Consider the following 12,841-nt stretch of genomic DNA (forward strand, 5'->3'; position numbering starts at 1 on the left):
TACACTCCTCTGCTCTTTTACTACTTTCTTTTCCTCACCAATTTGGAGGTTTGATCACTTCTAATTTGTGACATGATTAGAGTTTAATGTTTTCTGGTACCAAGGTTTTTGTCAGTTTGGAAGATCATCAGGGCATTTCTCATAATCAAGAAGAAAACAGATACCATAAATATTAGTTCCTACACTGATGTCTTTTAAAGACACCTGTATCTCATGAATACAAATGAATGTGCTATTAACCAATTTATTGGGTTGTTATTTGATTATTTTTTTTTCTGATGGGAAAGTGGACTGATTCCATTTTTATTTATCTGGGGCAAGGAGGAGTAATTTTAGAGGAACTTTATGCTTTAAGGTAAAAGCAACCCCAGTGCAACAGAGCATCAACTGAAATGAAAGCAGCAGCTTGAGAGCCTGATATTAAGCACACACTTACATTTATTGACAGCAAAACATATTCTCCAGAGTCCTAATTATTTACTGGCATTTGTAAGAGGATGTTGAAAGATTACCTTAACATTGTAATTTCAGACAAAGGGCGGCATCTTCATTTCGTAGTATTTTTGTCCACTGCATAAGAGAGAATATTGCCATTTATTTTACTGTTATATTTCCAGGATGCCTTTTTTTAAGCCATCATTCAAACAAATCCGTGGATTCTGTCCTCTGTTGTTCATAGATTTTTTTTTTTTTTACTATAATTCCCTTCAAAATAGCTGTGGCAACATTCAGTAATTTCCAAGGTGAATTTTATCTTCAGATTTACCTGAAAGTCACAAATAGTTGAAATAGAAGTTGGTAGAGACAATACATAAATACATTTGCTGTGCCTTGGGAAAACTCAGACATGTCTCAACATGCACTTCCTGCAGTGTGGAGAATATTCTCATTTCCCAGCAGGAGTCCTCCAGAAAGTAAATTCCCTTGTGTTTGTTCCTTTAATAGAGCTAATGTTCTGATGAAGTACTGGGCCTTTCAAGGGAAATAAGAAATTTTGGACTAGGATCTAAAAGAATACCTATCTTCTGTTTGCAGTAGCCAAATTCTTGCAATAACATGTCATTTCAAAGATACTTCTTAAATATATTACCACATTGTTACTTAAAATAAACACTGTAGCTGTCAGCTTGAGAAAATACATCTTTGTACTAGCTCTGGTATCACCAACCTAGTAATTGGGAAGACTTTAAACAGTGTATGCTGCAGAGCAGTGCTAGAATAACCTGTTCTAGCCTTTATGGCAGAAGGGAGGATATTGCTGGGAAGACACTCACTGGTACTTCACAATTGCTCCTTGACTCTTAACTTGGTTTTGCTGCACTTGGCACCACTTTCATATACCATGAAGGACTCACAGTTGAATTTGAATATTGATTTTGTACTGCCACTTGGTGCTCTTTTGTGAAAAATGCAGAGTGGTCCTGCTATTAATCTCCTTTAATTAAATATTCAAACTGCCTAAGAAATTCCTCTGCTACCTAATAAAAATTTATGAATAAAATGAATATTAAAGCAGTAATCCCCAAGAAATCAGATAGCACTGCAATTAGCAGTCAATTTGTTAGAGCATTAACCAACCATGAGTTTTCCTCCTGATGTTGGCTTTAAAATAGCCACTAGCCACTGCTGAACAAAATGGTGACAGTGAACAAAATTATGAACAAAATTGGAAAAGATTAAGGGAACCCTGTGACTTTAAAATATCAGATGTTTGTTGCTATTTTGGTAATCTAGTTTTCTGGAGGATTTTGTAATCCAAACCTGCAGAATAGTTTAAATGCCATACATGTGCTTATTTTGTCTCTGTTTTCTTCCCTCCCCTCCCTTTAGGAATTGTGCACAAAGGAAATGGGGAAAACATGTTCATTTCCCAGCAGCCTCCAGTCATCTCCACTGTGATGGGCAATGGGCACCAGAGGAGTGTCTCTTGCTCCAACTGCAATGGGCTTGCCCTCAACAGCAAACTCTTTGCCCCAGTTGCACTTGCTTCTGGGCCTGATGGAAGTGTCTATATTGGGGATTTCAATTATGTCAGACGGATCTTCCCCTCTGGAAATTCCATTGGTATATTAGAATTAAGGTAAAACAATAATTGGCTTTCTCTGATCAGTGTGCATAATCCTGGCTGTGATATGCCTGTGAAAACTTGGGTGAGCTTTTATCCCTTGGGACTTGATGAAATAGCCACATGTGGTCGCTTTGTGGCCATGTGTGTCATCAACTATCAAACCAACTTACCAGAAAACTTACACCTACTTGGAGTTATCAGTTAAATAGGATGTTTTAAGTGGCCTGTAGAACAGGTCTTGCATAATGAATTTCTGCAAATTGCAGAATTAATAAAGCTGTGAGGTTTTACATTTTCTCCAATAGTTAAAATATACCATGATGTGTATTTTTGGAGAAAGCTGCATAATTCCACAGCAAACATGCAGAGTATCATGTCAGGTCTGGGCCTATAGACTTAACATGTTTACAATGAATGCAGTTAATCCTCTCATGAGCAGAGGATGGGGCTCAGTTTAAGCAGGCAGGAGCAAACCTGGCATCACAGACATGCCAAAGGCTGAGCCTGGGCTGCCCTTAATGACTCCCCTGTAGTTATCACCTCAGCTACCCTTTCCCTTTGAGGCACACAAGGGAAGGCAGGAAATATTTTGGACATTAATATATCAAATTTCTCTTATTTACCATCCACCTAGCTAACATTTCTGGTGAAGATTCTGTGTGCTGATTGTTCAGAATTAACTTGGCAATGTGTGGGCAGTGCAAAGGAACCATTTTGAAAGAAATACCAAGTAAGAGGATAAACAGTATTTTGTTAGTGAGATACAGGTCTGTTATCAGTGAGGCAAAGAGCACAGTTCTGTCAGGGACTAACATTCCTTGTCTTTCTCTTTCCTTTTAAACCTGATCTGCCTTTCCAGGAATAGAGACACAAGACACAGGTAAGTAAAATGTAATAACTGGTATGTAAACCACGTTCGAGGAGACAGTCTTACAAAAGTCCTTTTAAAAGTCAGGATATAGAGAAACACTTGAATTTAATAAATAGGTGAATTTGATTAACATCTGTATTTATTAACATTTCTTTCTTTATAGTTCAGAAAGTTTGATTTGTTCTCGTTAAAGGAGTAAAGTCTCCCTCCCTCTAAAAATCAGTTTCCTGATCACCAAGAAGAGATGGACAGGTTTAAACCTGAACACTGAGAGTACATTTCATAGCTGTCATACCCATTTCACATGGTGTTTGACTGATCATAGATATAGCCATCCTAGGAAACGGGCTTTAGCTCCTAAAAATTAGTTTAAAAAGCTACAGAAAAACACTGTACTTTAGTGTTCTGTGCTTCAGAGGTTCTGGGGTACCATGAGCTTTAAAACCTGCCAGTGCACAGCAGAGCCCAGAACTGAAGATGCTGTGTCAAAGCTCAGTCCTTGCTGCTCCAGTTAAAGACAAAGCAAGTGGCTTTCTCCCCTTCCAGCTGGCATTTTAGCATTGCAATTTAGGGATTTCTTTAAAGGAATGAACATTGCACATTCGGCTTCTGCGACAGACGGTGAGGGAGTTGGTTCCCACAGTCCAGCTGCAGAAGTGATGTTGCATGCTAGAAAGAGGCAGCAAGGCACTCTGTCTCCTTAGAAATAAACTTTTTAGCATTCCAGTACTTAAATGAGATAAATAAACCAGCACTAGTACCGTGTGAAACAGTAACTGCATGGCATAGTAGGGAGCAGAGTGTGGACTGAGCTGTGTTTACAGCATGAGAGTATTGGTTGGAATTGCTCACTTTAGCCACAGGACTGCTATTGAATACTATAAATTATTTACCAGATTATGTCACATCTCATATATTTTACAATTAAAACTTAAAAAGGAAGAATAATTCCTAGTTGGTAAGTGCAAAGTTCCATTTTTTAACTGAAGGGTTGTTTCCACTTGCTTTAAACTGACCAGTATATTTGTAAACTAAATTTCTCTATAATGCATTCAAAGCATAAAGCAGCTTTTACATTTAGAGGTTTCTTTCATTAGTAGATTTTTTCTTTTTAATACCTGATTACTAGTACTTGTTTCTTGAGATGAGCTTTAACCTTAATTAATTATGACAATATGAAGTACTCCAGCCCTATTAATTACAATAATAATGTTTGTGTCACTGTTCTGTCCAAGTGAATTTTATAGAAAATAAGAGGAAATAATTTGAAGTTAATGTAGTCTTTGAGGTCATAGGGGAGTACTCAACAATCCCTCTGTGTGCCATTCTCTTGAGGCTGTAAAGGAAATAGTCATGGTGGAAATTTATAGAATGCTCAAAGAAACATGTAGAAGCAGCAGGTAAAAGATGACTCCTGACAGTCCAGACAGGAAAAGGCTTCAAAATCCAGTTCCTCTACACAACTTTTAGCCTCCAAAAGAGTTATTTTTACCATGTAAAAAAGACAATACTGTGTAAAAAGGGAGAGTTTGGCAACCAGTAAACAGAAAATGCCACTGATCTTATTTTTGGTGTTTACAAGCACCTTATCCCATTTGTTTTTCTTGTCATAATGATTTTATTAAGCTATAGCAAAGCTGTTTGACTAGTAAAAATTGAAACTAAACCTGGAGAAAAGTACAGAGAAAAATTTAATACAGAGCAGTACTGCAAAGTTTAATTTTAAATCCTACTCTACTTCGTATAGTTTTCAAAAGACTAATTTAAAGCAACTCAGATTTATATCTGATTACAGTCTTCTGCAAAAATAGCAAGTTTTTTTATTTGTGTTCCATTTTTACTATACTCTGTAAGCATTTTAGTATGCAAGGCTTTAAGCATAAACATGAAGAGTTTTCTAACAGCTGGTCTATTAAATCTAACGACAAGGATGACAGAAAATGTGTCTACAAGGAGAATATAGAGTGACCCCTGGTTCTCTGCAGTTTCTGCATACTGAACAACATGTTTATTTAAAGTCTAGAATTCTCCTTGCAACTTTTTTCATAGAAATGTTTTATTTAAAAGTCATCATTTGGCTGGCCTGTGACTCCTGACCTCAATCCAGAGAGCAAAAATGATTCTTGATATTTTCAACAAACAAATTCTGTAGTGGTGATATCTTGGCATTAATTGCTTTTAGCTCATCCTCTTACTCATCTTTCATCATACCACTGCCCTCTCATTCCCTGTGGTTCCTAGGACTGGGTTTCACATCTGCTCCCCAGCTCTGGGAATATCACTGAGCATTGTCAAACCCACCACAAACAGGACTGGCCCAGGTGAGAGGAGGAACTCACTTCACAACTTTGTTGCAGCAATCCTAAGTGTTAGTTAATTGTACCAATATTAATAAAATATCTCCTGAAAAAAATAAGAAGCAGGGGATATATTTTGCAATTTCTTTAATCTATCTGGGCATGTAAAACCCAGCCACTTTCCGGAAATCTCCTCCACCCCCTTAAAGGAACACAGTAGTTGTTAAAAATACTTTCTGAGCACCTAAACTCTCAGCCTGTGCCTCTCTCCCACCATTTCAGTAACCAGCTGTGTGATTTAAAGGCTCTCTGTCTGGGTTTTTAGTTAAGCCCCACTGCAGGCTCAGCAGGCTCAGGACACTAGCATGGTGTGCCATGTGCTTAAAAATTTTCTTCTAACTGGAAATTAACTTTGCACTGAAAAAGAAACTTAAAGTCTTACTAGATAATAAGATGCAGCTCGGTTTTCAGATTAGAATTTATGATCCCCACCATTTAATTAACATATGTAAATATTTTTTTAAATAACATTTTATAATCTCAATAAGGCAGTGACAGTGCATGAATTATGGTGCATTAATTCATCCCTGGTTGCACTGACAGTACTTGGCCTTCTGCCTTGCTCCTGACAATGGAGTCTGCATGAATTAAGGCACCATATTTCACACCTTCATATTTCCTTAGGTTTAGAAACAGATAAAAATAACCAAGAGTGGGTATTTGTGCCCATCCAGAACTGCCTGTGATTCACTTTGCTGCGACTCATAGATTTGTTTTCAGTGCCAAGAGTACTAGGAGGTATCAGATATAGAAAAATGATCTTGCTTTTGATAGTAATAATTACAACTAAGCTGAATTCACTCCATTTAGCTTTATCCTGAGTGGTTTGGTACTGATGGGCAGACCAACTGCCCAGTACCAGTCTCTGCCCCAGCTCCAAAACTCACTGGTCAGGCTCTGTAGCAGGACACTGAGCGGTGTCTTGAGCTGCTCTCACTTATACCTCTGTCCTCTTCAGATAAGTAGAGTATAATTGTTGTGCTGCCACAGAGACTTACAAGAAAAAAACAAATTGGCTTTGATGCTCTTCTCTTCTGTTTCAGTACAAGTCCTGCACATAAATATTACTTGGCTGTTGATCCAGTGTCAGAATCCCTTTACTTATCAGATACCAACACCAGAAAAGTCTACAAAGCAAAGTCTCTCACTGAAACAAAGGATCTGGCCAAAAATGCAGACGTGGTGGCAGGAACAGGTGATCAGTGCCTTCCTTTTGACCAGAGTCACTGTGGGGATGGTGGAAAGGCATCCGAGGCCTCTCTCAACAGCCCAAGAGGTAAGAATGTCTGTGTCTGGGGTACTTAGTGTTGGTCACTTGCATTTCCTGTCATTATTTAGGAACTCAGATGCAACTGGATGTACAAAAATGTGTCTGTGGCAATGATTTAAGCAACTATTAAGCCAAATCCCTTCATGAGGCTTACTCATGTCTGCCGTACAGCCAGTCCTTTATGAGAGGTCAGCATGGGCAGCGGGCTCCAGCTAGAATCCTCTGATTACTCTTCCCTGTATGACAACACTCCTCTTTCATTACCTTTCAATTGCAAGGTGGCAACATTTAATTATATGTAACTCTTAAGCAAATTATATAGTTTCAAAGTCCATTTTTTAGGTGTTATGCATCAGGTGAGTGTTGTAATGTTAACAGAGCTTACTCGTACACAATAAGTCAGGGCTGTTCAAATCAGCGAACAAAATCGAGTTTATTTGGAACTCTAGTTTGTCCTTTCTTATTAACACACTGTGCAAAAGATGAGCATCTCCCCTGCTGCACATGAAATAAGCATTTTAGTGCATCCTCCCTGTCAGAGTACATCCAGTATTGTCACAGGCAAAATGCATGTGAAGCCTCGAATCCCCACCAAAGCCACAATTAATCCCCTTGCAGTGTGCACTAGAACTGTGATAAAGTCTCTGGATTTGGTGCTCTAAAGCAGCTGATCACCCTCAGCTCCCACTGAAATCCCTGGAACAAAGGGTACTCAGCAGCTCCCAAGGCAGAGCCCTGCGTGGGCTGAGCTGCGCTTCCCCCGCGCCTGCTCACAGCTGGCTCCAAGGAAGGGCTTTGATTCTTTTTCCTCAGCTAATAAAGGAAGGCTGTACATCAGTAGGAAATTAGAATGTACATCCAGGCAGAAATACCTCTAAGACAAGCAAATAATCCTGGTTTAAGGTTGAGCAAGAGACACATTGTAATTATAGAGTGACTTTAGTATGTCTTTAATGAAAGAAGGTAAGTGTGAGGTAAGTACAAATAAATGTTAATCTCTGGCAGCTAATTAAGGTAATGAATCACTTCTAAAAATAGTAGAAAACAAAGGTTTTCAGATCCTTTATCAGGAAGGTGTGACTCTATGAAAGTGATCGGTGTTATATTTCTGATTACAATTGATGATATCCAATTACAATACAATCAGTTGCTCCATCTTTTTTTCTTAGTGGGGAAATGTGTTGATGAAAATGTTGTGATACACTGTTTCCTTTAAAGATACTCATACTTACTTCCTTAATAGAAGGTTCTAGTCATAAAGAAATGAGGAGGAATAAAAACACAAGTCCGGAGTTCTTGGGCAGCCAGCAATTATTAAAAAGAAATTGTGAGCAGACAATGACTCTTTGGTTGGCAAATTCAGACAATGACTCCCAGGTGCTTTAATTTTATGCATCTCCTCTAAATAACATCAGATTGAAATGATCCAATTTGTTAGGTTTTTATTTTAATCTTGAGTAAGTCTGGACAGCCACACGCCCTTTTAGTGCAGGCCCTCAAAAAATTCAGCATCAGCTCGTAGTCCCCAGCAGTGTTCTCAGTGTAGCACTGTAACAGCCAAGTAGCTACAGGTCCTTGTTTTCCCCTGAACTGTGAGAGTGTGAATAACCCTGGAAAGTAGAAGGAAGTGTTTGTCTGGTACCCATAGATCTTTATTAAGAAACAGAGAAGTCTCCCATACTTTACAGTTTTAGAGATTCTTTTGGATCACTTATTTTGCTTATTCTTGAAATATTTGTCAAGTCAGAAGATGTCATTTTTCTATTGAAATTACATTCAAACAGTGTAAAGAAAACTGTTTTCTGTAGGAAGCAGGAAATTTTGACAAAAACTACTTAAGTATGTTTAAAAATCCTTGGACACACAGACACACAGTCTTACATAGCATTTGACCACAGAAATAAATGAATTGCTTCTGGTTTTATACCTCTGAGATTTTTACAGTGCAACGATAGGTCCCAGACAGACTAATTTCCAAGTTATTAAATCTAATTGCTTGCATTATTCAATAAATAATTTGTATTTATTTCTTAAGCTGATACATGAATATTGCTAGCTTTTTTACTTTGCTTGCCTTCTTTTTTTTGTCCTGAGTATTCGTTTTCCCATGATAAAGGAAAAATTATTTTCCCCTTTGCTTGATAGAAAGATAGTATGTGAAAAAGGACTCCATTTAGTGGTTGTTTGACCTTGGTTAGTTATATCTTAAAAGTTGGACTCTAATTTTTGCTACTAGCTGCTTGTATAAGCATATAAGGGATTATCTAGAGTATAAGGGGTTATCTATTTATCTCTTTTTCCATTTGCAAAATTGTTATGAAATACTTGCTGTGTAACACTTGTGAAACTTAATCCTGTTTGGTAACATCCTCAAAGCTGTGTTAATAGGTGGAAATTCAAATTCTCTTTCTTACTTAGTTTTCTGGATGAACGTTGCTTTGAAAAGTACTTTTAACTTTTCTGAACTCATACCCATTTTTCATGCTGGGAGGTTTAGAAGAGTCCTACATTGTTATTTCATTATTTCTTTCATCAATGTTTATTTTCTTATTATCTTTATTTGGTAAGACTGCCTTTGCCTAGTGACCAGGAATTAAATGCCAGACAGGAAAATATCATGAAGTAACACTAATCAATTCTGATTTCATCTTTCCACAACTTTCATTTTTCAGGTAGCAAACACATGTAGCTTTGTTCAGTCTGTTCCCAATTCTCTGTGAAGGACTGAAGATGGGGCTTAGTGAAAATTAATCTTACACTATTGTATGTTGAGCTGACTTTGAAAGATGCTTTTAAACATGCATGGCTGATGTAGTTGAAATTTGAACTTCAATATATTATTTTTACTGCAACTTTCTTTAATTCTGTAGAGATCTCAGACTAATGAGTCATGTAATAGATGACCAAGTACTTAAGCAGAATATGAAATGATACAAGGTGGGGACATAAAATAAGATCTGTGACAAGCTGAACACATTTATTACACAAGAAGATATTGAAAATGAAGAAGTAACTACACAAGATATTAATCATTGACTGAATTCCAATCACTTGAACTTTACCAAGTAACAGATTTTAATTTTGGGGTGGGGAATTCTGTTTGGTGGGTTTGGAGATTTTTTTAATAGAAATAATTTATGGCACATCTAGTTGCCAGCACTATCTTTTAAACAATCTGATTAGTATTTATGATAAGGTACTTCAGGATCATGTTCTGATTTTAACTGGAATAGTCATCAAGTATTGGAGCAGCGAGAGGCACTAAAATGAGTGGAAATACTTGGGACTTGTGCAAAGCCAATGCTTGAATCAACACCATTAAACACTTACCTACCCTGCCTTTCTGAAATCAGTGGGCTTTAGACCTGTAAATAGATTTGACTTTCTAAGCATAATTGACAAAGGCAGTGAGAGTTTGAGGCAATCAGGTTAGCACATTCTTGCTGAGCTCCAGGGTCTGCCAGGCAGCAGGGTGAGAAAAGTGTCCATTAACGTCTGATTTCAGTGCCTTTGTCTGTGAGCAGCACTCACCCAGGACAGCTCTGCTGGAATGCAAGCTGTGTAACTTCTGTGAAAACAGTGGGTGCCTCCAGTGACGCCACCCTAACATCAAGGTGATTTACACCTTTAGGAAAACCAAGGACTAAATTTAAAGATGTAAACATTTAAGGTCCTGCAGTGTCTGCTTTTTGATTCCTGGGTTCAGCCCAGTGCCTAGACCTAGGTGCACACACTGTCTGTGCAGGCCATGCCAGTGCCTCGAGGAATTCAACTGCACTCTGAGCACAGAGTACTTGGCTGCACTGCAGTGACCTCACTGCAGGTGCAGTGACCTCAAAGAAAACACCAGGGGAATGGAGAAGGTTGGAGTAAGTTCTGAATCCAATGCACAAAAATACCTTATCCACAGCTGTAGCAAAGAACTTTTTCACTCAGACCAATTGCCATGAGATAAAAACACAAATGAAGCATAATTTAATAATCAGTTCTGCAGTGTAGTTTTATATAGTTTGCTTGCAATTACTAAGGAAATATCGCTTTAAGAAATCCTGGTTTTGAAGATGTGTTCATCCTAGTAGCTTGCATCCTGAAATAATCAGTCTTGTTGCTCCTCATTCTGAGCAGTACATTCTAAAGGAAATAAAGTTGTAAGAGCTGTTCATACTAAACCTTTGCTCTTGTCAAGTGTCAGTGGCCCATTTAGGATTGCTCCTGTTCAGCTGGAAGATTCCTTTTACTTTCAGTAGGATGCACAACCAAATTTCTATCACAGCCTTTTGTGACAACAGACACACTTGCCAAAGGTAATGATTAATGCTATTTTTCCAGCAATCTTTGCTATTCTGTAAATTCCTAAGACCTTTTTAACCTTTCCATAGAAGTCAAAAAGGAAAGTAGAATGGGGTTAGATTTTTCATTAGCAGTATATAAAGTTAGAAACAGACAAGCCAAAGTAATTTTCAGCCTCAAGTCATTGTTATATATGCATCATAAAATCAGCAAAAAACCACCAATCTCATGCCACTTTTTATTCATTTAAATTTATTCCTTATTTTTCTTTTCAGTGACCTTAGCCACCTATGATTTCCAAATGATGGGAAACTTGTAGAACACTGTAAACTTTTTGGATAGCAGGTTTTTTCCTAAATTTCATCCAACATTCATCTGAATTCATAAATCATTCACTTTTCTATTCACCCATGTCAGCAGGATGACCCCAGTCATCATGTCTCAGGCTGGAAGCTGAACATTTTCATTCACAGTCAGTAGTTAGAAACCCTGTTTGCTCCAAGTGTACTGATCTGCCTCTAAAGAGAACAGCACTCAAGTGCAAGTCCTGAAGTCGTGTTCCAACTGACAAAGAACTACTGAATATTTTGCAGCTAGTGCTGAGACAGTAAGGAAGTAAAGATGACAAAGATCACAAGGCAACAGACTGCAAATCACTTGAATCATATTTTGAGTGGTGTATTATGGAAACCTATAAATAACTAATTGCATAAAATTGCTTTAGTTCCTGGATGGCAGCTTTAATTAAAAGCAGCGAAGACATTTAGAAGTTTAGAAATGGATGGCATGCAATTTGCCCTTTTAGCACCATAAAATGGTAATTAACCAATTTGATTCACTTCTTCCTATTAAAAGTTTTATGAGAATCACAAGTTCCTTCTAAATACAGTTGTTCTTCAGCAGAAGGTGGCATTCTCTTTTATCCATCCTCACCAGTAGCTGTAGATGTTGTTTTAAAAATTCTTCAGAAGTTTAATTAGAAGTTTTCAATATAAAATGCTCATTTGTAACTTTTCAGCTGAGCAAAAAGTGTAAAGTAGAATTTCAAGAGGTGGGCAACATACAGTTCTAGCTGCTCTTTTTTGAGATGTTTGAAAAGGATTTGTTCCCAAAAAAAGCTTCTCTTAGAATGCAAGTGTGGGATATGACACAGGGGAAAAAAGAAAATATCTTAATATCTTATTTACTATATTACTTTTAATCCATATTTTTAGCACTATAAGGTTAACTCCTGAAATTCCAAAATTTTTAGACTGAATGATCATATGTATTTTGAATTTATACCTATGATAACTACACAAAAAGCAGTCAGTTTGCTGTCTGAGTGCTATTTGCATTTATAATGGTGTATGTATGTGCCCTAAGGCATAGCTGTCAAGGGAAATAACTCTTTAAGCAAAACTACTCTGGAGAGCAGATAACAGGAGAGGTTATAGGCATCCTTCTATGTTTATCATGGGTGTACCCAGCTCCTGTATTAATTATTATTTGTCGAAAAAAGCAGTTATAAAAAAGAAAACTTTCTGCATAGTCTTTCTAGTAATAATACTTAGTCACCACATTTGACAGCATTACTGGCAGTTAATTTTTAATGTTAGTTAACAGAATTCAAATGGTTCTGATTAAAAGACCTCTGAGTGTTATAAATATTGCTCCAAAATGTCTGCATGTAAATCCACTGGAGACAGATCTTCATAAAAACTACTGTTTCACATTCAGGTACAAAATTCAGCCCTATGTAGGACATTCCCAGGACTAAAATATGACCAAACCAGTCCTGCAGCATGAGCATGTCACTCAGCAAGACTGATACTCAGCTCTGAGTCAAACAATGAGATTCAATCCTGGCACAGATTTATTTTGTCCTTACCCAGCCATCAGTTTTTAATGAGCAATCTGTATGTAAGCAGGGTAAGTCTGTCATATGTGCAATAGGTCATAGGTCCCTTTAGTGCCCAAAGACATCATCATTTGGGCATAGAATT

At 37.5% G+C, this 12,841-nt stretch overlaps 1 protein-coding gene across 7 annotated transcripts in view; it reads left to right on the plus strand.

Annotated features, from left to right (window-relative positions):
• The window catches only part of TENM1 (teneurin transmembrane protein 1), a 770,124-nt gene that overhangs the window by 707,735 nt on the left and 49,548 nt on the right, over positions 1-12,841 (plus strand). For all 7 annotated transcript variants that reach the window (XM_026791932.2, XM_005484457.4, XM_074551699.1 and 4 more), the window contains 3 exons: positions 1,831-2,080; positions 2,928-2,948; positions 6,340-6,572. In XM_026791932.2, coding sequence (XP_026647733.2) covers positions 1,831-2,080; positions 2,928-2,948; positions 6,340-6,572 — 504 coding nt within the window. The remainder of the gene's footprint in view (positions 1-1,830; positions 2,081-2,927; positions 2,949-6,339; positions 6,573-12,841) is intronic.

Source organism: Zonotrichia albicollis, chromosome 14 (assembly GCF_047830755.1).
Source record: "Zonotrichia albicollis isolate bZonAlb1 chromosome 14, bZonAlb1.hap1, whole genome shotgun sequence".
NCBI classification, from domain to species: Eukaryota; Metazoa; Chordata; class Aves; order Passeriformes; family Passerellidae; genus Zonotrichia; species Zonotrichia albicollis.